The sequence below is a fragment of the Scylla paramamosain genome, chromosome 23 (genome assembly GCF_035594125.1).
Source record: "Scylla paramamosain isolate STU-SP2022 chromosome 23, ASM3559412v1, whole genome shotgun sequence".
NCBI classification, from domain to species: domain Eukaryota; kingdom Metazoa; phylum Arthropoda; class Malacostraca; order Decapoda; family Portunidae; genus Scylla; species Scylla paramamosain.
Genome location: NC_087173.1, coordinates 20,259,965 through 20,283,920, shown reverse-complemented (window position 1 = coordinate 20,283,920; position 23,956 = coordinate 20,259,965). Strand labels below are relative to the sequence as shown.

Below are 23,956 nucleotides of genomic sequence, written 5' to 3'. Positions count from 1 at the left end.
AGTAGCAGCAACAGCAGCATAAAAAAACAATGAAATAAGGGAAGCTGCAAATCGTAGTATAAAACACACCAACCTTTTTTCACAATCATCCCCATCCATCATTTCGTCTAACCTTCTGTAAAGCTCCCCACTGACTCGGCACTAACAGCTTGATTACTGAGTCTGCTCCACCGCACGCTGCTGTCCCAACACGCCTTCCTCTTCCACCTGTTGTGTCTCATTAGCGAACGGTTTATCCTAAGGAGAGAGGGATGACCTGCTGTCCTGATGCCACACACACACACACACACACACACACACACACACACACAATTTAATTCATAAAAAAAAATAAAAATAGGTAAGGAAAAAACGAGTACACACACAGCAATAATAAAAAATAAAAGATATAGAAAAAAAAACAAAGGAAGAAAAAACCTCATCACAAGAAAGAAAAAAAGAACGAAAAGAACAATGTGAAAAATTGAGAACAGACACAAAAAAAAGAAAAAAAGAAACGCATCATTGAAAAATCAGAGAGAAAAATGCGATCCTTAGTAAAGTAATCAGTATCGTGGTAACTAATCCCTGTCACTCCATCTTGATCCGTCCCCTGGCACGCATACCGCTCAGAATTACGTGCCTGGAGAAGTGTCTGCCTATTGGGTTTCCTGGAGTATTAAGAATTTCCTATCCATTACACTGAACCACTCTCTCTCTCTCTCTCTCTCTCTCTCTCTCTCTCTCTCTCTCTCTCTCTCTCTCTCCGATTTCTACACATTTCCTTTCCTTTCCTGACACACGAATTTTTTCTTTTTTTTTTCGTGTTCTTTTCTCTATTAGTTACATGTTTGAGTATTCCCTGCAACCTCTCTCTCTCTCTCTCTCTCTCTCTCTCTCTCTCTCTCTCTCTCTCTCTCTGCACGCCTCGTCTGTCGTGAACTAAATCGCACTAATGTCGCCAACTGCACACACTGACATTCATTATTGCGTGAAATGGTACTTTTTCCTCTCTTTTCTTAGCATTTTATTTACCCCGCCTTTTTTTTTTCTTTGTTCTACTCTTTGTGTGCGTGTGTGGTGTGTGTGTGTGTGTGTGTGTGTGTGTGTGTGTGTGTGAGGTACCTGTCTCTATAACAAAGCTACCTCTCCTTTCTGAAGTCTAATGCGTGTACTTATGTGGTCTGTAGTCAGTTTTTTTCCAGCATTGTGTCTTCTCAAGCTTAAGTCAGTTGGCCTGGTGCAAGTGTAGCGTATGAGTATGGCAGGAGCAAGAAGAATGATCGATCGAGTGTTTCAAACCTTCATTTGTCTATCGTTCTGTTTTCTTTCCGTTCATATTGTCAAGGTTATTATTTTTTCATGAAGGAGGTCGGTCAAAGGAGGAAACACACACTAAGAGAGAGAGAGAGAGAGAGAGAGAGAGAGAGAGAGAGAGAGAGAGAGAGAGAGAGAGAGAGAGAGAGAGAGAGAGAGAGAGAGAGAGAGAGAGAGAGAGAGAGAGAGAGAGAGAGAGAGAGGAGAGAGAGAGAGAGAGAGAGAGACACTCACTAATTTCCCACCCCCAGCCAAAAATATAATAAAAATATTGATAAGTAAAGAAGGGGAATGAGCCTTTTGAACTGCCAATTAGAAGTGTGGCGTCTACCTCTGAAAGCCACCACGCATTAGATCATTACCTTTCCCCTCAGGTCTTCCCTCAATTCTTTTCTGGGGACATGATGAGCAGGCTTTTTTTTTTTTATGTCATTATTTTTCCTTGCCTTTCATCAGTCTCTCAGATACTAAAAAAAAAAAAAAAGACTTACTGGCCATACATATCTTTTATTAACGTAATTTAATTTTCGAAGAGACGCTCACTTTTTTTTTTTTTACCATAATACTTAAACATCAATTTATTGCCTATACTCTCAAACTTTTGCTACCTATACTTTTAATTTAGCTAAGTGAAGTCACCTGTATGCTATTGCAGACAAGAACTGAAACACTCATGTCTTTTGTTGGGGGAACTTTCTGGGCTTTTTTCCTATTTTTTTTTTTTTTCTTGTTGACCAGTCTTGTTGACGAATGACTGCAGATGTCATTGTACCAGACGAGTGACTGGAGATAGCATTTAACCAACTGATCACGAAAGAAATACTTAAAACACAACACAACCCATAAATCACCAGTCGTTAATCAAAAAAGCAAATTCATGTATAATTTTGTAGGGCGAGTAACGACAGATGGCATTTAAACACCTATACTGGTTACGAAGAAATTGCATTCAAAACTACATAAAATTCACAAAACCCTCAATCAAAAGAGTAAATACAGGGGCGAGTAAATACTGCACGGGTGACTAGAAGTGACATTTAGGTAACTACAAAGTAATAGCATTCAAAACTTTATACAACCCCATCACAGTAAGAAGAACCAAAGTGACGCCTCAGTGCCAGAGGTCTTTAACTTTCTAGCGTCTCGGGTCACTCAGGTGAGGCAACAAGTGTCGTACTGGCATTAGAAGTACAAAGGTTAAAAGGTTACTATGAAATTACAATGCATATTACGATGTTGCCAATAGGAATGTTTTGTGCACGAGTATTTTGTGCACAATGTAACCAGTGTTTTTTAAGCGTCAGATTATTCCAAGTGAATGCACGTAAGAAAATCTAAGAGCAGACCATTAATTGTTCACGTTGTGGTCTTAACAGCAAGGGAAACAATGCGACACTTGCTCGCTCGCATTCTTGCCTTGAAATGAGGTTACTTTTTTGCAGAATACGGGAATAAAGCAAACAAAAACGGTGAAGCATAAAAACGATGTAGTTATAAGTATATAGATAGACAGACAGACTTGAGTGTTTAAGAGTGTGACGGACTGACCGATTGATTGATTAATTCATTGAAAGATTCATGAATAGACACACATACATACATACATACATACATACATACATACATACAGATAGATAGATAGATGGGTAGACATATAAAAATGCTCCCAGATGCATCAACAACTTTCCAGAATCATGAGTCACTTCCCAGACCTGTCACTGTCTCCCCAGAGTCATCAATTGCTTCTCATATCCACGGAAGACTCCCTAAACTCATCACTTACTCAACTTCCCAGATTCATAAATTACTCATCAAACCCACCACAGACTGCCCAGACTCACCAAATACTTCCCAGACTTACCACAGACTGCTCAAACTCATCAGTGACTCACCAAGCCCGCCACTGACTTCCAAGACTCATCAATTACACATCAAACCCACCACAGACTTCCAAGACTCATCAATTACTCATCAAACCCATAACAGACTGCCCGGACTCATCAGTTACTCATGCAATCCATCACGGACTGCTTCAGACCAATCAGACTCATCAGACTCATTAATTACCCAACAAAACCATCATAGACTCCCCAGACTCATCAGTTACTCATCGTACCCACCACTGACTCTCACTCAGTTATTCACCAAATTCACCAAAGATTCTCCCTCTGAACACGTTAGCTATTCCTACTTCCAGGTACGCAAATTGAAGCCTTTCCTCGGATCAAGATTCAAACCAGCGCGGGAAACGAAAGAGCTTTGTTGATTGCCCCTCTCACCTTCCCCTTCCTCCCTTCCCTCCCTCCCCTCCAGACCCCTCCTCCCTCCTCCCCCTCATTGCCTCTTACAGCCCAGTAATTCCCAGCAAACTACCTGTAAGCAAACTATCACTTTGTCCTGAACGAGTAAAACATATTAACGAGAAATGCCGAACTGCCCTCGTCTTCTCCTGCTCTCCATTTATTAATATTCTAAGAATCACCTGCAGTTGTATTAATATCTGGCTAATAAACTAAATAAATTGGGAGAGAGAGAGAGAGAGAGAGAGAGAGAGAGAGAGAGAGAGAGAGAGAGAGAGAGAGAGAGAGAGAGAGAGAGAGAGAGAGAGAGAGAGAGAATTAATTAACCCTGACAACTTGGCAGGACCTGGTGTAGAAATAAACTTCCGTGCACACACTGACAATCACTGGACACAGCCTTAACTAATACTTTCACCCCAGCAATGGCCACGTGTCCTGCCATCACTAAGAGACTCAATGTTCGGGTGGCGCAGGAAGGCACGACGCAGCAAGGACACTCAGGTGATTGTCACACTTCGCAAGGCCACCTCATTTGTTCGTAGATGCTTCCTTCTGGAGATCTGAACCGACGGAGTATTAGTGAGGCAATGGTACGTGAGGTGAACCGTATTGGTGGTGATGGTGGTGCTGCTGGTGATGAGATGATAGTAGTAATAGTAGTAGTAGTTGTTGTAGAAATTGTGCTACCATTACTACTACTACTACTACTACTACTACTAATGATAATAATAATAATAATTTCATTACGCTCGAAGGCATAAACATCAACGTATAAACAATGGAGAGAGAGAGAGAGAGAGAGAGAGAGAGAGAGAGAGAGAGAGAGAGAGAGAGAGAGAGAGAGAGAGAGAGAGAGAGAGAGAGAGAGAGAAATAAACTGAAATATACCAACCACATCAAATAGAAGAAATAATAAAAAAAAAGAAAACTGACACTACCGATAAAAGAGTTAAACTGACAGATTACCATAAGAAGAAAAAGAAGCAATACAACAACAACAACAACAACAACAATAAAATAGAACGAAAATAAGCGATAGACTCATTGTAATATCAAAACGTCAATCACAGCAAAGCATGGCAGACTGATTATAATATTAAGCTGGTCATAAAGCGCGGGGGGCCTGATGTAGACGGAGCACCACAACCCCGGAGCCTGACAGAGGGCGGCACAAGTCACGCCCACTCAGCGATAACCATCAGTCAAGGGGCAGCAAAAAATGACTGACTCGTTAACCTTAATGACTGATTCCCTTCACCACATGTCGACCACTGCCTGCTCATGTGCCTCATTCACCACTGTGGCTTTTTTCATTTACTCATGGCGGTGTTTTGACTTATTTTTGTTCGTGTTTTTTATGCATGTTTTTCGATTTAAGAGTGTTTTTTTTTTCATTTTTTTTTTTACTCGATGTATTTCTGATTTTTTTTTTTTTTACTTGATTTTATTGATACGTTCATTCTGATTCATGACGTTCATTTTGACTCACGATTGTTTATTTTGACTCATGGCGTTTTCTTCGTTTTTTCTTTTTACTTGTGATAACGCTTTTTTTTTTTTATGACTCATGACGCCCTTAAACGAGTAAATAAGACACAAAACATTCACTTCACTACCTAGCGAAGACGAGACTCATGACACGTTTGATGGGTAAATATAAAACATTCACTTTACTATCAATTAAAGACTTTGCTTATCATGACGCTTTTAATGAGTAAATGAGTATCACTTTACTCGGTCTTAAAGGCGAGACTCATCTTGGCAGCTGAAGGAGTAAATGAGAGGCAAAGCAATCACTCTACAGATTAAAGGAGAAGCGATGAATGAGATGAGTAAATTATATACTGAAAATACATACAAAACCAGCTTAGAGCGAGAATAAGCATAACGTGTGTAATATAATGAATAGAATAACTGGGTGGGTAATTCCTCATCAGTACCAACTCAAGAAAAGACTCAGTCTTCACTCATCTGATGCTATGATAATACAAAAACATTATTACCAATTCAAAACTAGACGAACCATGGCGCGTCTAATGAATAAATGATGAGTACAAAAAAGGCTACATTGCTTAATCCGGGACCCATTACGGTGTGGTTAATGAGTTGGTATAAAACACATGCGTTACTAATAACAACTAGACTCAACGATATTAATGAGTAAACTTATAACATTCATAATAATACTAACTCACCTGTACTCATTACGTCCTTATCAATGTGTGAATACGTAACCAAACATCTATAATACAGCTCGCTTGGCTTATCTTGCTTCCGTTAATGCGTAAACAAAAGCAAAACAACGTTATCATCCACTTGACTCACCGTAACACTATTGAGGGGTAAACAGAAGCAAGATAATCTCACCGCCTTGATTCATCATAGCGGTACTGATGAGTAAGTAATACAAAAACAATTACATCACTGACTCATCGTAACGCTAAGTCAAAACGAAACAAGCTAATCACTGAACGACCATTACGATACTAACAGCCACCCAAGAAAACCAATACATCAATTACCTTACCAGTAGCAGTTGCCGTAACGGGAACTTCCCTGTCCTGAGAGAGCTCCCGGTAACACACTGAGAGCGTCACAGCACGTTATCCCAAACAGCAGTGCCACCTCGCTAAGGACTTCACTCCAAGCCACCCTCCCCGTGACCCGCGCGGCCACACACTACTCCTGGCCTCTTCCCGCCTACCTGCTCCCCGCTCCCTGACGTCATCTTTGGCAAATAACTTTAAAACCCTCAATAAAGGTGCGAATACTCAAGAAAACTATAAACAAAACCAGATACACTCTTCATTACGTGGTTGGACTATGTACAATGACAGTAAATAGTGTTTATATCAGTTTGTGAGTGAGGTTATCTCAGGTAGCGCGGTGGTGGAGGTGAAGTCGCTGAGTTTTGCGTCTGGCACCGCGGCCCAGCGAAGACGCCTCCTCTCCTCCTCACACGTGCTTCCTCATCGAAGGCAATAACAGGAAGAGATGACGCATTACAGGGGCGAAGTGGTGGCCTTGTGATGCGCGTCACTCTGATAGAGAGAGAGAGAGAGAGAGAGAGAGAGAGAGAGAGAGAGAGAGAGAGAGAGAGAGAGAGAGAGAGAGAGAGATGTTTAGAATTAGATGAATAATAGTAAGCTATGACAAAAATTATGCAAGACTGGATATGGAATTATAGAGTTGCAGAGATAGATAGATAGATAGATCGATAGATAGATAGATAGATAGATAGATAGATAGAGAGAGAGAGAGAGAGAGAGAGAGAGAGAGAGAGAGAGAGAGAGAGAGAGAGAGAGAGAGAGAGAGAGAGAGAGAGAGAGAGTCATAAAGAAAGCTATCTGGACAGAAGCTCGCATGTATAGTGTCAATTTATTCCGTAAGAGGCAGTGGCAGACTCTTTTCACCAAAGTTAACTGCACTAGTATGTACATTTGAAACTCATTCACTTAGATACGAGACGTGAAGTGTTGCTGTTTCCAACCGTCCGATTATACTGTGGTGTCTTCTAGGTCGTGATTGTTTACTGGAAAAAAGTATTACACACACACACACACACACACACACACACACACACACACACACACACACACACACACACACACACACACACACACACAAACGTACCTATGATCTTTGAATACTTTAAAACTAATCATACTTTCATTTTTCACACACTTATTCCTCCAGCTCCCATCCACCCTAGTACAATCCTTCGTAAGACAACTTTTTCATTCAGTAAATTTATAAACTTCTGGTTCGAGCCACGGAGGTGCTAAGGGTTTTCACTGATGAGGGAAGAATTGCTGCCTGTACTGTCAGCTTTGAGCAAATTGGAGTGTGATGATGCATTTTAAGCTTGAAAATAAAGAAAAAAAAAAGAGAGATAGGAACGAATTGATTCTCAACTAGATATAGTGATAGATTAATTAAATTGACTTAGTAATCAGGTTGTTTGTGCCGAGTCATTAGGGAACTTTAAGAAAAGATGAGACAAATTTATGGATGGGGATGATTGGTGGAAAGAGATAGATACGATTCATGCAGGGACTGCCACGTGTGGATGACCTGATGGCTTCTTGCAGCTTCTCTTATTTTCTTATGTTTTTATGTTCTAGTTCTGTGGTTCATATTCTTAAACATCTCATTATTTCGTTTTGACAACTTTCAATAGCCTCTACTGGAAGCTTATGTGGTTTTCATGTGAGTTTTTATGACTCTTGATTGTTCGGGAAGGATTCTGCATCATTGCCAGCAAACACGCATAATAATATGATTTTTCATCTTTGCAGCCTTTAAAAGTAGTTCTCACGTGAACCTAAAGTTTTTAAGAATACAGGCCTATATGAGCTCTAAGCTCCCAGCGGTAGGGAGCAGCTGGCCCACTTACGAGTATTTGTTATTTTTGTCTTTTACAAGATATCAAATATACAGCAACTTCTCGGCGATAGGACTGGCTATTGGTCGAATCCTTTTCTCACAATACTGTGTATCTGAATTATGAATAAAAGTTATGAATTTGAATCTGAAGCTGTCAAAAGTCCAACGCGATACCCAAGACCTTCTCCCCCTCCCCCGGAGCTTAAACTCTACGGAGGTTTTACATATATTTTCGTTTACCGTCCTCCCACAGCCAGGCTCTTAGTTTTAAAAAGCTTTGCTCCCTCATCAAGATTACCTTCAAAGGTCACGGAGCTTAGTGGTTGTGTTTTCGTATATATTTTTTCTTATTGATGATGCAAGATCCTTTTCAAATTGTCACGGGAATCATGTAAACACCCTTGAAAATTCGGATGGCTTCCTTTAAAGCCTGTTGAAATTACCGACTGCTGTACAATCCCTGGACTATATTTCCTTTACAACTATACATTAAAATAGATAAATAAATAAATAAACAAACAAATATAAATAAAGAAAAAAGCGTTACGAACTAGGACACCGATCGAAGGACAAGAGTACCGTCACTAGCGTCACTAACCTTGCCCCGCCACGCCACCTCCCCCGCCGCGTCACATTCCATTCCTCGCATTGCTTGGCCGCAGACCCGCCTCTCCGTGAGCCACTTGCACGCTGAACAACTTGGGGAAATCCACGTCTATGGCAGGGGCCGCGGCAGGGGTCTCACTCTCCTCGTCCCCAGCCTCCCACCACAAGGCGTCGTTGTACTGCTGGGGACGGGTGATGCGCTGACACGAAGGAAACGTCACTACGAACCCTGCAGAAGTGTTTATGTGTATCTTAGAGTGTTGCGTGACGTGTTTCAGTATTTGGGAGCGTTGTTTTGTGAATCAGGTTTTTTTTTTTTTTTTTTTTTTTTTTCGTGGTGTTCCGATTTGGAAATATGCGTGAAGTGAACGGGATCAGATAAACTGGTAAGTGTGTTAAGAGATGTCAATGCACGGGGTGAACCTGTGTATTGTGCCACTTCGTCACGCACACTCCTCTCACCTGCACAACATTCCACGCACACTCTCGTCATCAGCACATTCCACACACATTCCATCACCATCACATTTCACTCACATATCGTCACCAGCACCCTATTCCAGACACACTAATCACCAGTACTACATAATATACATCACCCCTGTCCGTCACTAGCACCACATTCCACACACACACACACACACACACACACACACACACACACACACACACACACACACACACACACACACACACCTTCACCAGCACCGCCTTTCACACATGCCAATCACTCTGCTTGACACTCCCGTCACTACGTTCCACACATTCCCATCACCAGCACCACATTCCACATAGACTAACTAATCAACAATGTTACCATACCCACTAATGTTACCATCACAGTCACCAAAATTTACACACACTCACATCAGCACCGCATTCCACTCTAGTCATCCTCCTCACACATTGCCTTACCGTGTACACATTCTCGACTCACCAGACACCGCTCCCGCCACCACAGCCAGCAGGAGGGTGATGCCCGTGGCCAGCAGCTGGAACAAGGCTTGGTGCACGGCGGAGCGTCCTTCGCCCGGCGCCACGACCACCGGTAGTTCAAGCTCGGCCAGGGTGGAGGTGTTGGTGGGCGCCATGAGCGGGTACTGCTGGAAGAGTCTGGCGGGAGGGACGCGTCACGCACATAAATGGACTCACAGTTGGTCTAACACGTGTGCTTAAATAAGTGACCTGTTAGTGGTTAGTTTAATGCTCTCTCTCTTTCTATCTTTCTTTTGATTCCCTGTCCCCCACTGCTTCTGTTCTTGTGTACTGACGCGTATTACGAAATGGTTGTTATTCTGCGTCTTCACTATACAAAGAAAAGAAAAGTCTGAGTTGAATTAAATATCGTAAGAATGTTTTCGTCATCTACACTTGATAAATTTCTGAACCATTAGCAGTGGATGACTGGCTGAACGACGCGCACGTCTGAGAGCCTTTAATGAGTGCTCGTGATTATTAGCGAAGGAACTCGTGACGCCCAGGGAGGGAACACACTAATACTCCGTCTTCATTACACACACACACACACACACACACACACACAGGAATTAGTGCACAATTTTTACTCCTGCCCTTTCTGTTCCTCTCCCTCTCCTCGTTACTGTCACCATCCAGTCACTCTTCACGCAGGGCGGCACCTCAGCCCCTCCCTCACCTTATCCTTGCCCCGCGGTCTCACTCATGCCCCAGCTCAGCCCTGCCCCATAAGCCTCACTCACGCCCCAGCTCAGCCCTGCCCCATAAGCCTCACTCACCCCCCAGCTCAGCCCTGCCCCATAAGCCTCACTCACGCCCCAGCACAGCCCTGCCCGGCAAACACTTTCAATGAAGTCAGGTTCTGTTCCGTCTCCTTTCATATAAACCACAGTATATTTTATTAGTTTACCAGTGTATTTTCTCTCTGTTCAATCATGTCAAGCGAAAATTCAGCTTTTTTTTTTTTTTTATCCCGCATCCCGGCACTCACTCGTTGCCGAAGGTGGTGAGGGAGGCGAAGGACGCGGCACCGATGGAGACACAGGCGGAGAAGATTCCCGGGAGGCCGTGGAGGTGCAACACGCCACACGTGTCCTGCAGGCCCAGCTTGATCTCCAGCAGCCTCTGTCAACACGCGGCACCAATTAAGATTTCACTCACTGCCCCGCGTTGCTTGTCTCTAAGCACGTGACCCACAAGTCAATCTTTGTATTCAAGCAAAGCACATTCCTGACACGTATAAAGGAATCTGAACATCGACTTTCTGGTTGAGTTACTTGCTGTCCTTGGCTGTGTCAGGTGTTAAAACTGATCACGGTAAACTCTGAAACTCCCTGCTTTTGTATTTCCCCATTCCTATGAACATAATTCTTTCAAGGAAGTTTCAAAACACATCTGAAATTCTGGATAATTTCCCTCTACTCCTTTCCTTTAGGGACTGGCATCTCATTGGGCCCCCCCTTTTTTATTTATTTATTTTCTTGTAGCCGTAGACCAGTGCCCCTCTTACATGAAAAAAAGGTTATGAGACGCGTACACCATCAGTTACGCCCCAATAACAGACTAACAATAGACTGAATGCAACACTGCCGCTGTCTTGTGTACAGTCGCGGTCATAAGTTGTGTCCTGCTTCGTCGCCATGGTGAATCGTAACGAGCTCAGGTTCGAAGGTTTGAACAACGGTGCGTCGTGAGGAGAGAAGCTCGTTACGATTTATTATAGCGACGAAACAGGACGCATCTTACGACCGCGACTGTATGTGCACTCAGGAGGTGAATGACGAGTGTCTCACGCAGAGAACATTCTACTAAATGAAGAAGTGAGAAGGAGATCAGGAGTGGAATGCACTGCAGAACTGATAAGAAGATGAAAGATGAGATAGTTTAGTCTCGTAATAAAGAAGAGAAGACCAGGAACTGATTAAAAGACCCTGGAAAAATAAATTGAGGGAGAAAATCGAGAGGAAGACAGAGAGTGAGATGGAGGGATGGAGTTGTGGTAGATCTGCAAAGGATGGGAATCACTGAGGAAGACGCAAGGAACAGAAACAACTGGAGGAGACTCGTGCATGGTACCAGCCCCTTACTCTAGGGAAACGGGTACAGGAGAAGAAGAGGAGATAATAGAATGAGATGGAGGGTGAATGGAGGGTAAAATTGCAAAGGAAGGGAGTCACAGGGGAAGATACGACGAACAGAAACAACTAGAGGAGATTCGTACATGGCGCCAACCAATCACTCCAGGAAACCGCTAAAGGAGAAGTGTGTGAGAGGAGACTCGCCTGCAGGTAGATGTAGCTGAGGGTGGAGAGCATTCCCACGCTGCACCCCAACAGCAGCGCTCCCCAGGGGTAGAGGATGAGCCCCGCCACAGCCCCCACGCCCACGCCCCCGGCCAGTGTGGCGTTCTGCACGTGAGTCATCGTCCACTTGCCTCTTCTGCAGCACAACCAGGCGTCACTACAACCTAAACACTGAACACTTATAAACATTACACTCACCTTGTTATACTTGATACACTTTATACTTGATACATTGCTATTAAAATAAAAAGCAATAATTCAATAGTATTACCTACGCTACTTCTTCCTAACAGTTCATCCCCCATAGATGCTTATCACAGCACCACTCAACACTGAACACCACACTCGCTTCATCACTCACAGGAGACACCAACACCACTCAACACTGAACACCACACTCGCTTCATCACTCACTGGAGACACATCACAACACCACTCATCACTGAACACCACACTCGCTTCATCACTCACAGGAGACACCAACACCACTCAACACTGAACACCACACTCGCTTCATCACTCACAGGAGACACATCACAACACCACTCAACACTGAACGCCACACTCGCTTCATCACTCACAGGAGACACATCACAACACCACTCAACACTGAACACCACACTCGCTTCATCACTCACAGGAGACACATCACAACACCACTCAACACTGAACACCAAATCTACGGCAAAACATTCATCACCACACTCACCACTACACACACTCACTCGCTCACTAACAAAACACGAACAGAACTCACTGACAGAACAGTGAAATGAATAAGTCAATCCCTGAAAGCTGTGTACAGTCAACCCTCCGCCCCGCCTTACACGTGCACCCAGGAGGAGAAGACGAAGGTGCAGAAGGTGGAGCCGAGCAAGGCCAGGTAAGTGTTGAGGACAGCCCTGCTCTTCGCCGCCGCCCCCTCCACCAGCACGGCGTTGAAGGAAGGCCAGTACACCCACAGGAATAGAGTACCTGAAGAAGGGAAGAATAAGAATGCAAGAGTTAACCAATATTGTCAGTCTTCCATCCGGTAAACGGATTAATAATGCAAAAGTTAACCTATGTTCTCAGTCTTTGATATAGTGAACTGGTAAATAATGCAAGAGTTTACCAATATTCTCAATCTTCCCTCTGGCAAACAATGCAAGAATCAACCAGTACTCTCAGTCTTTCATCTGGTAAACTGGTAAACTCTTGAACTCTCTTCCTGCTTCGCTACTTCCTCCTGGCAGAATGAGAGAGAGAGAGATGGACTTGAAGCAGGTATAGAGAATGGGATCGACAGAAGATGGAATGGTCAGGGATGACTGAGAAAACTCATCCGATGCGTCAATCTCATACTGAAGGCGAGAGAAAGATTAAGTCATGTACAGTGAATGTGAGAAACGAGGACGCGAGAAGGGAAGGAATGAGTGGAGTATAAAAGTACAGTGTCATGAAATTAGAGTTCGTTTAGCTATGCAGTTTACAGTAAGAAGAGATGAGAAACTAATCAAAAGAGACTGAAAAGTGAGAAAGTGAGAGAATCTATAAGGGTGACTGATAGATGAAAAGATGAAACTGCCGCTGAGTTAGAGACTGCGAAGAGAGAAGCAGAGCAGCAGTGGAATGTTGACGTAAAATACCAGAAAAATAAAGTTAACGGTTGGTAAGCGAGAAAAGAGAGATTTAGAAAGACAGAATAAAAAAAAAAAAAAGATAAATAACTGCTGAGCTACAGAGACTGGGAGGAAGAGAAGATGCACGGAAGAGAAACAACTGAAGACTCATACTCATCGCCAACCAAAGACACCAGAGACTCAGCGACGCAGCAGTGAGGAAACATTGACAGTCTCCTTGTGGCGGCGTGAAGGGCGCGGCGGCTCACCGATCATGGAGAAGGTGTCGGAGGTGGCGTTGGAGGACACCTTCGGGTGCGGCATCAGCATCACACTGCGTGTCACGAACTTGGAGAAGCCCAACCCGAAGAAGGCGCCAAACGCGTGGATCACGATGGAACCTGGAAAAAAAAAAAGGGGGGGATGGGGGGAATTCAATAAGAACCTCCTGTTATATCATACTGACGTGCGATCTGAGAAAAAAATAACAATAATCAAATGAAAAAAAGTGATAGTTTAATAAGAATTCCTTATTATCAACTGGAAAACAAAGACTAACCTGAACAACCTTCCCTGTGACCTTTGAAATTAGTCCTGATGACAGATGTACCAAAATACAGGCAAGGCACACTGGACGAAGTGGGGAATACAAATAGGCACACTGGATACAGGCAAGGCACACTAGATAAGACGTGAATATAGGTAAGGAATACTGGCATTAGACTCGGAATACAGGCAAAGTACACTGGATACAGGAAAGGCACACTAGATAAGAAGGGATTACAAGACACTGGACAGGGGAACGCAATCCTTACCGCCGTGGTCGACAATGCCCAGCACGTTGAGGCAGAGGTGGGCGTTGAGGGTATACACGGGCACCTCCAGCAGCACTAGGAACAGCAGCTGCGTGGGCGAGGTCCTACCCAACACCGCGCCCAGGGAGATGAGACACGCGGCGCTGGCGAAGTTACCGTTCAGTAAACTGTAAGACGGGAGGTGACGGTGGTGGTGGTGGTGGTGGTGGTGGTGGTGGTAGTGGGTGAAGTAGAGGAATGATTGATTGATGGATTGATTTTCTTTTTTTTCTTTTTCTTCTTATTTTCATGCGTGAAGGAGATCAATCAAAGGTACATAAGAAGAACTCTCAAATACTTCCACGTCTTGTTTCGACATCTTTGAATTGGCTGTACGTATTGAATGTTATTGAAGTTTTCAAAGGCATTTTTATGTAGTTCTAGTGACAGTTTACATACTCAAACACTTCAGCGTCTCATCTCGGCAATTCTTTTTAAAAGACTGTACTCAGGAGAAATTGTTGGAGTTTTCAAGGGTATCTTTATGTGATTTTAGCGATAACTTATTTCCTCCAACAATTCAGGATTTTATGCGGTGTTTCCAAAGATATATATATATATATATATATATATATATATATATATATATATATATATTTTTTTTTTTTTTAAGATTATTGTGATAGTTTAATAAGCATTTGGCATCGTTAGCACGAAAAAAATGAGAGAAAAAAAAAAAAACATGAGAATCCGATTTGTTATTTCTCTGAAATTTGGAAAGTTATTGATTAACACAGTTCAGAGATTAATAGGAAAAAAAAAAAAAAAAAAAAAAAAAAAAAAAAAAAATATATATATATATATATATATATATATATATATATATATATATATATATATATATATATATATATATATATATATATATATATATATATATATATATATATATGTATTAAAGGAAAAATGGAGCATATCGAAAAGAGTATATTAAAGGAGAAAGGGAGCATGTTACCCGCGCACGCACCTGTGGATGGTGATGGTGATGGTGCCGTTGGCGGTGGTGCTGGAGACGCCTTCCAAGAGTAGGGTGATCTGCAGGGCGAGGGAGGTGAGGAGCAGCGTGAGGCCCAGGGCGGAGTGGCCGTAGTGACGCAGGAAGGTCATCAGGAAGCCAAACCCGACCAGGATCATCACCTGTACGTCCCCAACCACTGGTGGAGGGAGTGTAGGCAGGTATAGATAGGTAGGCAGGCAGGCAGCCAGGCAGGCAGGCAGGCAGGCAGGCAGGCAGGCAGATACGTAGATAGGTAGATAAATACGAATATAAATGAATATATTGATATATTGATTGACAGACAGATAGATAACTGGATAGACAGATGGGTGGATAGATTAAAGGACATAAGATAAATAGATTATGATGACGGTGATGGTGGTAGTAATGGCTATGATGATGATAAGAGGACGAAGGGAAGGATGTGATGACTGTACTGCTGATAGTAATAGTAACAAAAGTAGTAATAGTAACATTGATGAAAATAGTAATTTCTTAGCACTTAACAAGAAACAGAAGATGTCAGTAACGATGACAGAGCCTAGAGGTGCCAGTGTAGCAGCGTGCCAAGACAGTGCCAAGCTGGGGACAATGCTTACTCGGGTACACGTCGAGCCCCGCATCACTGCTGACATCCGCGGCTCCCGTGTGGTTGGTTAGTGTCCTGCCGGGGACGTTGCTGTACTGCACGAAGGCCATGAAGAGCAGCAGCAGCACCGACTGGATCGTGGTGCCGTAGATGGCGAACCAGCCCACGCGCTCCACCAGACTCACCATCTCGAATGTCCGCGGGCATGGACGGCGGAGAGGTGTGACAGAAGACGAAAGATTTTACTTTGAACAAAGATGCGAGATTTTAAGCGTGACTGTCTGCTGGCATGGACGTCGGCAAGGTGTGACTCAAGACGCGAGATTTTATGGGCAGCTATGAAAGACGCGAGATATAAGCGCGATTATTTGCTGGCGTGGACGGTGGCGAAGTGTGATAGAAGATGAGAGATTTTATGGCCAACTATGAACGAAGACGCGAGATATAAACGCGACCATTTGCTGGCGTGGACGGTGACGTGGTGTGATAGAAGATGAGAGATTTTATGGCTAACTATGAAAGAAGGCGCGAGATATAAGCGCGACTATTTGCTGGCGTGGATGGTGACATACTTTGAACCAAGGCGTGAGATTTTGCTTTGAACGAAGACGCGAGATTTTACACTTTTTTACGATATCAGTTTGACAAGACGAGAAATTTTATGTGCAATTGTCTGCTGGCATGGACAGTGACGCAGTTTCAACGAAGACGCGAAATTTTAAGCGTGACTGTTTTATGGCATGAATGGTGACGTAACTTGAACGAAGAGAAATTCTATGCTAGACTGTCTGCTGACGAGGATGATGACTCAGTCTGACCAAAGACTCGAGGTTTTATGAACGAATGTTTGTTGGTATGAACGGCGACGCAGTTAGTTAGACACAAGACTCGAAACTTCACGCTCGATTGTCTGCTTTGCTGGCATGAACGGTGACATACTCGTAATTTGTAAAAAAAAAACACGAAATTTTGTGCTAAACAGTCTGCTTGCGGATAACGGCGCAGTTTGACCCAAGCCACCAAATTTTACGCTCAAATTATACAAAACACAGCCGGTCGCTTCCGTAAAATGAGACTCCACAAGATTACAAGAGATATTTTATCGTTCGGACCGCAGTGTTTTTCACGGCGCCAGCTTCTCAAATGTACAAATACAGTACGCTTTACTCTTGCCTAAGTACTCGTAAGAATAACCACGAAGAAAACAACTTGCTTGGTTTGCTAACACAGGCATATTCGTGAACTCCTTTCGTTCTTAATAGCGTAGGATCGCGGTCTCTGTTTGGCTGTTGAGTTATCTTTGCGACATTTGTTAGCGTTAGCGCAAATCCGCGGAGGCTTACAAAAGGTTTGGTGTGAGTAAATTACTTCTTTAATACTTCCCAGAAAAAAAAAAAATATTAGTATAAAATAAATGTGGCAATGAACAGAGTGCAAAAAGTCACTTTACTTCCGATTAGAATTGATCTAAATTTCTAAACATTTTGAACGCACAATAGACAGTTGGATGCTTTGTTAAGGGAATCAGTACACAGGTGGATGCTTAGATAATAAAAAAAACAAAGGCAGCAGCTCGCGCCCACCGTGCTCCACCAGTGCCGGACGCCCGCACTCTGAGGGCTTCTCCGCCTCGTGAGGGTAAGAGTGTATTTTTTTGGGAATGTGAAGGTCGATGTGTGGCCGCCGCTCCATCACAACACTGAATTTTGGATGAGAGGTTTTCTAGCCTTACCCTTCACTCCGGACCCTCTTAGAACTTGTGTGCCTTTCTTTCTCTCTCTCTCTCTCTCTCTCTCTCTCTCTCTCTCTCTCTCTCTCTCTCTCTGATAAGATGAGGTGGTTAAAAAATGTCGCGTCAGCTCACGCCAGTTTCTCGTTGGGAGAGGTAGCACTTTCCTGTAACCCATAATCTCTCCCTCTCTCTCTCTCTCTCTCTCTCTCTCTCTCTCTCTCTGGTAGGAAGAGTTTGCTTTAAAACACCGTGTCAGTTCACGCCATTTTCTCGTTGGAAGAGGTAGCGCTTTCTTGTAACTACCCCTCTCTCTCTCTCTCTCTCTCTCTCTCTCTCTCTCTCTCTCTCTCTCTCTCTCTCTCTCTCTCTCTCTCAGCAAAAACCAAACAAATATTATGGAAATCCTTTACTACATTGCCTTCTGGTAAAAAAACCGTTCCTGCCATTGCCTCGTCAGGCCGTAGCGAGCATGAAGCACGTCTTACTTTCACGGCAGCTGCAGCAGGGAAGAGGTCTCACTATTGCTTACTATTGACGGGGAGGCGATGACGCTACAAACGACGCTAGTTCAAAAGCGAGCTAGTCAAGACATAGGATAGCTAGAAAAAAATAAAATAAAATAAAAAAAGATAAATAAGATAAATAAAATAAAATAATATTGCTGCTTTCTTCACTAACCAATATAAACCTACTACATATTACATGCACAATATACATCAAAGGCAACGGTAAAATTTGAAACATTAACACAAAAGACGCAGGATATATATATATATATATATATATATATATATATATATATATATATATATATATATATATATATATATATATATATATATATATATATATATATATATATATATATATATACGAGTATACTCGTATATACGAGAAATTTTCAAACTAGGCTCCTACTGCAAAAGAACTATACATTTTGTTTTATATTATTTAGATTTATACATTATCAGTTATAGTAATGGTGGTAGTGTTTGTAAAGTAGTAGTAGTAGTAGTAGTAGAACTGTGGTTGTAATAGCAAGAGAGAGAGAGAGAGAGAGAGAGAGAGAGAGAGAGAGAGAGAGAGAGAGAGAGAGAGAGAGAAAGTCAATCGTATTTCAATTTCACACTCACATTTTCATCCAAACAAAATTTTATCGCGACGTTTGATGGCTGAAGACAAGCTACGCATTACTTGCCTCCTCCTTCCCCCTACCCACACACACACACACACACACACACACACACACACACACACACACACACACACATCATAACGACGGGACGGCACACGATGGCAGGGGAATTGCAAGGACCAGAAATCGTTCATAATACTAAATCATTACCGAGCGAGAAAGAAAAAAGGAGGAGTAGCGGGAGGAAGGAGGAAGGTTGCTGCAAGTCACTGAATACGAAGATGAGGAGGAACGCTGCTGGCTGGACTGATTGGAAGAGAAAATACATATAAATTTCAAAGAGGGTTTGAGGACTTCGCCTGATTAATGGAAATAATCAATATGGCAGACCATATTTCAGCAGCACCTCAAAGATGTTCAGGTCACAAGTAGGAGGCTTAACCACACCGCGCTACGTCGGCTCAAGTATTAGAGAAACCTGCCTGCTGTATGAACTTTGAAGGAAGAGAAATGTGTAATATTATACACGGCTCCTGTTTTTGGTGAGGAAATGTGGGAATGCTACTATGGCTATTAAAACACTGCATTCGTTATTCTTTAAAGCAGTGGTTCTTAACCTGGGGACCTTCCTAGGAGGGCGTCAGTAATTTCAAGGGAGTGCGATCCCTTGGGAAAAAAAAAATCTAATTATATTGGTTATTCTCTTAAAGAGAGTGTGATCTAACAGTGAAAGTTTATAAAAAGAAAAAAAAATGCAGTGAAGAAATGAAGTACTGCCTTATAACTTAATGTTATATAGTCTGCTACTCTGCTTATTCGCAGTGCTGCTTACCATTTCCTGTACTTACTGACCTTTCCCTCCCGCCATATCCCTCGAAACTCACGGGAGGGAGGGTGTTGACTCGTCTTGGACCTGTGTGCGTACTGCTCGTAGGTGACTGGTGAACCGGGAGCCCCTTTCTCTCCCAGTCTTTTATGTATATCGTTACAATTTCACATTTATTTAGTTAAGTCTGTTGACGTTTGCTTTATTTCAGTATTATATTTACCTAAAAATAGTAAACAGCCAAATCTGTATTGGTGAACTGTAAACAAGCATGTTTGCCGTCAAGTGGAATTTGCAACGAGTTGACCGCACTGACACTCTCAAATGTTGCAGATACATTGCTGTGCCGTCTGTTCAATTAATTATTGCCTTACTTTATGATATTTAAAGAGAAAAACTGTTAGATTTGACCTTCTGTCTTTGATGACGATGATTTGCAGGTGTGAGACTGAGACGTCAGACTCGCCCAGTGTTACCAGTGTGCCTCCTCAACCACCACCACCATCACCACCACCACCACCACCACCACCACCACCACCACCACGTACGTACTGAGGCACAATCAGTGACTCCTACCTTTACACAGGTGAACGTTTTTCTCAAACCATAGCATCTGCAACGTATTCTTTTGTAGAGGCTTGGATTATTGGTCATGCCTGCAAAGGCTCTTGCCACCTCTCTGAACTCCTTGCGGCGACCCTCAGCCACTCAACAGTAACTGAAAAGTGACCAGCCATGTCAGTGGAACACTCTGCCAAAGGTGGAATGTGCAAGCAACATGCATTTGTTTAAAGAGGTTATGGTGATTCGGAAATAAAGGATGAGGTATTGCAGGCCTGTGTCACTCCCGTAAAATGCAGGAACAGTTTCAGCCTTTAGCTTAGGAGTGTACGTATCGTATTGCAATAGGTGTTATTTATTCATTATCTATTTATTTTAGTTATTATGTTTTTGTAGTTTTTCTTCAGTGGCTTGATTCCTCAGAGTCTTGGCAGTGTTTTCCGGAGTTTGTAAAGTTTTCTAATGATACTTGTTCTGTAGTTTTTGTGTATCCTGACGTGTGGTGTCAGGATCCGTGTTTGTTCGCTATATGCGAATTACGCTGTTGCATTGCGCCACCGAGGCCACCATGGGCTCCCAAACTGTCATTATCATCATTATTTTATCATTAATATTAGTAATGTTAAAATGTGTGTTGAGTATCGACAGATCCACTGAAAATCTGAATAACCTCCAGAAATTCACATATTTTCGTGGAATTTGCTATATTTTCCTGAAATTTGGATCAGGATTCAGGACTCTAGAACGCTTCCTGCATCTATGCGTGGTGCTTTGCACTCGTCAAGCGGCTGAGAGGCTCAGGCCGCTCAGCCATCAGCCAGTGGTCACCTAGGTTGAAGAATCCTTGGTGGCGGCTGAGGAGTGACGGTGACGCGGTGTCGAAAAAGATGTACAGTATCTTTCTGGTGCCGAGATAAGAAGAAAAAACAAAAAAAAAAAAGGAAGAAAGTTGAAGAACAAACACGCTCACACAACAAAAGTAAGACATTCATGTGTTGGTTTCCTATGGCATTTTTTTTTTTTCCGAGCACACCTTTATTCGATTTTTCTCTACATATATTACAATTTTTTTGGAAATAATACCTTCACATATAGCACATAATATGGAGGCGTATTCCACTGGTTAATTTTGAGGATAAGTTTTATAGTCTATGCCCTTTACTTTTCGCTTTCTCTCACGAAGACATCTAAGGTTTTCTGTCGTTTTCTCTCATGGGTAAACTATGATATCTAGCCTCGGGTGGGATGATCTCTCAAATTTTACACATTTTCATTATCTCTGTCATATTTGTGTAATTTGTAATCTCAAGATTTGGTGTGTGCCTTAAAGGGACACTGCTCCTGTATCATATGTATAATCATGTTAAAGGAAGTAGGCTAACATATTTACGAATTCAGCTTTTTTCCTCTTTATAGTCCAGCAGATTGATACATTCAAATGTGAAAGGAGTGGTCCGAACCACCTTAGCGGAGAGTGAATCCACCCATCATAGTTTCACAACACAGGGGCCACAGACAACATGTTGCATAAAGGCCCCAGAAGGCTAGAAACGGCCCTGTTAAAAATGTTCATAGTTCACAGTGTTTCAGGGTAAGGAAAGACACCAATGGCTGACAGAGGACGTCTGCTATAAGGCATAGCTCGGGACTGATGCTGGAGGCTGGAGGAAGATGTCACTTATTTGTCAAGAGTTATTTAGGCACATGAAGGAGTGTTCCCTGGAATGACACTCGCTGGTCGTTCACTGGTGCAGACCGTGAACTTAACAGAGTTGCATCAACAACAATCACATCTTTGAGATATAAGAAAGGAGTGCAGAGATCGCGACACACGCACTGTACCACATCTTTAAGGGCCCTTTATTTTTTTTCTAACTCCATCCTTTAAAGAAGAATTTATTGGTGAAAAGTCAAGATAGTAGTAAAATTGAACATGTGTGTATGTGTGATGTGCGTGGCTGTTTCCACCGAGTCCCAGATGTGTGTGTGTGTGTGTGTGTGTGTGTGTGTGTGTGTGTGTAAGAAATAAATAAATATTTCCTTTGCAAACTTTTATCAAAGGTAAACAAGACTGAAAGAATAAGAAGTCGTGGGTGAATGGAAGCTGAGACGCCAATGAGGGTTTCGGGCTGTCAATGTGCAGTACTATGCTTTGGTGCTACACAGTGAAAAACTAAGTGAATATGGCAGCTGTCAGTAAGAACATTAAAGAAAACCGCAGGAGAAAAATTAAATGTGATGCTGGAAAACAATTATAGCATCTCCTGGAATCTGAACAGTTAAGCGCTGTCTTAATAGAGGAAGGACAAGGCAGACTCACGGTTCTTAAACATCTGAAAAGGAGTTATTCAATAAAGGAACCGGAAGAAATGAGAGATTATACTAAGCAGAACAATTCATAGATCTGAAAATACAGTAACTATGAACCAATACTGTTGAGGGATGGACGTGGAAACCCAGATGGTAAATAAAACTTAAAAACATGAAAAATAAAGTTACAGAACATTCCTTAGTCTTTAAATTCCATTCAAGAGACATTACTGTTCTGGAGTGGCCGAGGAAATATAAAGAACCTTAAAATTCTGAGCGATGAAGCTAAGTAGAACATTCCCTTGTGGTGAAAATGTGGCCAGGAGACATAATTCTTCCGGTAATAGCCTTAGGAATATGCAATGGCGGAAGAACACAAACAATATAGACTGGATATTTCTGACCAACCGGGAAACAAGGGATGGATGGAGGCAGGGAAAGATTCTAGGGTGACAGGGTTCAGGGCGCGCAGTTGAGGACAAGAATGCGCCATTTTGACTCGCTTGGACCGCTTCGTGAATACTGCCCCAGATAGGTACTTCAGATCACTGCTGTACTTTACCAGCTACACTTGCCTGCAGACTTACAACGATAGATTTTTACCAATACTCCTTGGTAGGCGAAATTTGGGCTCTCTCTCTCTCTCTCTCTCTCTCTCTCTCTCTCTCTCTCTCTCTCTCTCTCTCTCTCTCCTTGTACACCTCTCACACCTCTCTGTTCTTGTATGTATATTTTTTTTCCAATTAGTTCATCAAGTAACTCTTCTTTTCAGTATCACTCTTCGATTCTCTCTACCTTTCATCTCAGTTCCTTTCCCTTATCTCCTCCTCTCCTCCCGGTGGCTTACTGAAGGAGGGGCAGGAGGGGTGACTGGGTGACGGTCTGCCCCGGGTGACAAATGACAGGAGGTGTCATACAGGCTAACCTTAGTCTTATCCTTCCATCAAATTGTATTCATTATTATTTTTTTCATATTCTGTAAGTTGTCTGTATTTATTCACAATCCATTTCTTAGAGCATTTTTCTCTACAGATTTTGACAACCCCATCTTCCAAACGCCAAATACAAATCATTACTTACATAGAGGCGGCTTACTCATGGCCAGCACGATGACGTCACTGTCACTGTGTTTGCAGTCACGGTGGCGGCTGTGGCCAGGAGGCGGCGGCTGTCAAAAGGCGCAGGCGACGCCAAGTACGAGTTGGACAGCCAGACGCACACACCCTGCTAATCCCAAGTCTCGACCACTATTGGCGGCAGCTCCACTGTGTCGACCAGAGACTCGAAGCAGGTTACCTCGCTTTATTTACTCTCTCTCAAGTAATAACTTCCCATTGCACTCATAATGGGGAGTAAGTAGATTTTTTTTTTTAGATCATCAAAGATGCACTGTAAGAAAAAAATAAAGGAAAAAAAAAAAATGACTGCAGTAAACAAGCTATTTTTTTTTTATCATTATTACTGTTCATTATCTTTAGAGATATG

General features: G+C 42.6%; 1 protein-coding gene across 2 annotated transcripts; it reads right to left on the bottom strand.

Annotated features, from left to right (window-relative positions):
- Positions 1–6,384: 6,384 nt before the first annotated feature.
- Positions 6,385–23,788, bottom strand: LOC135112369 (ammonium transporter Rh type B-like). 2 transcript variants are annotated; one of them, XM_064026761.1, is made up of 10 exons: positions 23,552–23,788; positions 15,289–15,475; positions 14,283–14,449; positions 13,737–13,868; positions 12,694–12,841; positions 11,846–12,002; positions 10,555–10,688; positions 9,526–9,701; positions 8,581–8,817; positions 6,385–6,637 (listed from the first exon to the last, which is right to left on the bottom strand). In XM_064026761.1, the coding sequence occupies exons 1-9, from the start codon at positions 23,568–23,570 to the stop codon at positions 8,612–8,614; spliced, it is 1,326 nt and encodes a 441-aa protein (XP_063882831.1). In that variant the 5' UTR covers positions 23,571–23,788; the 3' UTR covers positions 6,385–6,637; positions 8,581–8,611. The 2 variants fall into 2 exon arrangements, with proteins under 2 accessions (XP_063882831.1, XP_063882830.1); XM_064026760.1 differs by lacking the exon at positions 23,552–23,788 and adding an exon at positions 15,918–17,704.
- Between the last annotated feature and the right edge of the window lie 168 nt (positions 23,789–23,956).

Bases quoted from the DNA above. Each gene is read 5' to 3' on its own strand.
- LOC135112369 (XM_064026760.1), bottom strand. From the start codon at position 16,095: ATGGTGAGTCTGGTGGAGCGCGTGGGCTGGTTCGCCATCTACGGCACC. The intron at 15,476-15,917 runs GTAAGCATTGTC...TCCCTCCACCAG, and splicing joins GGGGCTCGACGTGTACCCGA to TGGTTGGGGACGTACAGGTG. The intron at 12,003-12,693 runs GTAAGGCGGGGC...GTTGTGCTGCAG, and splicing joins TTCTCCTCCTGGGTGCACGT to AAGAGGCAAGTGGACGATGA.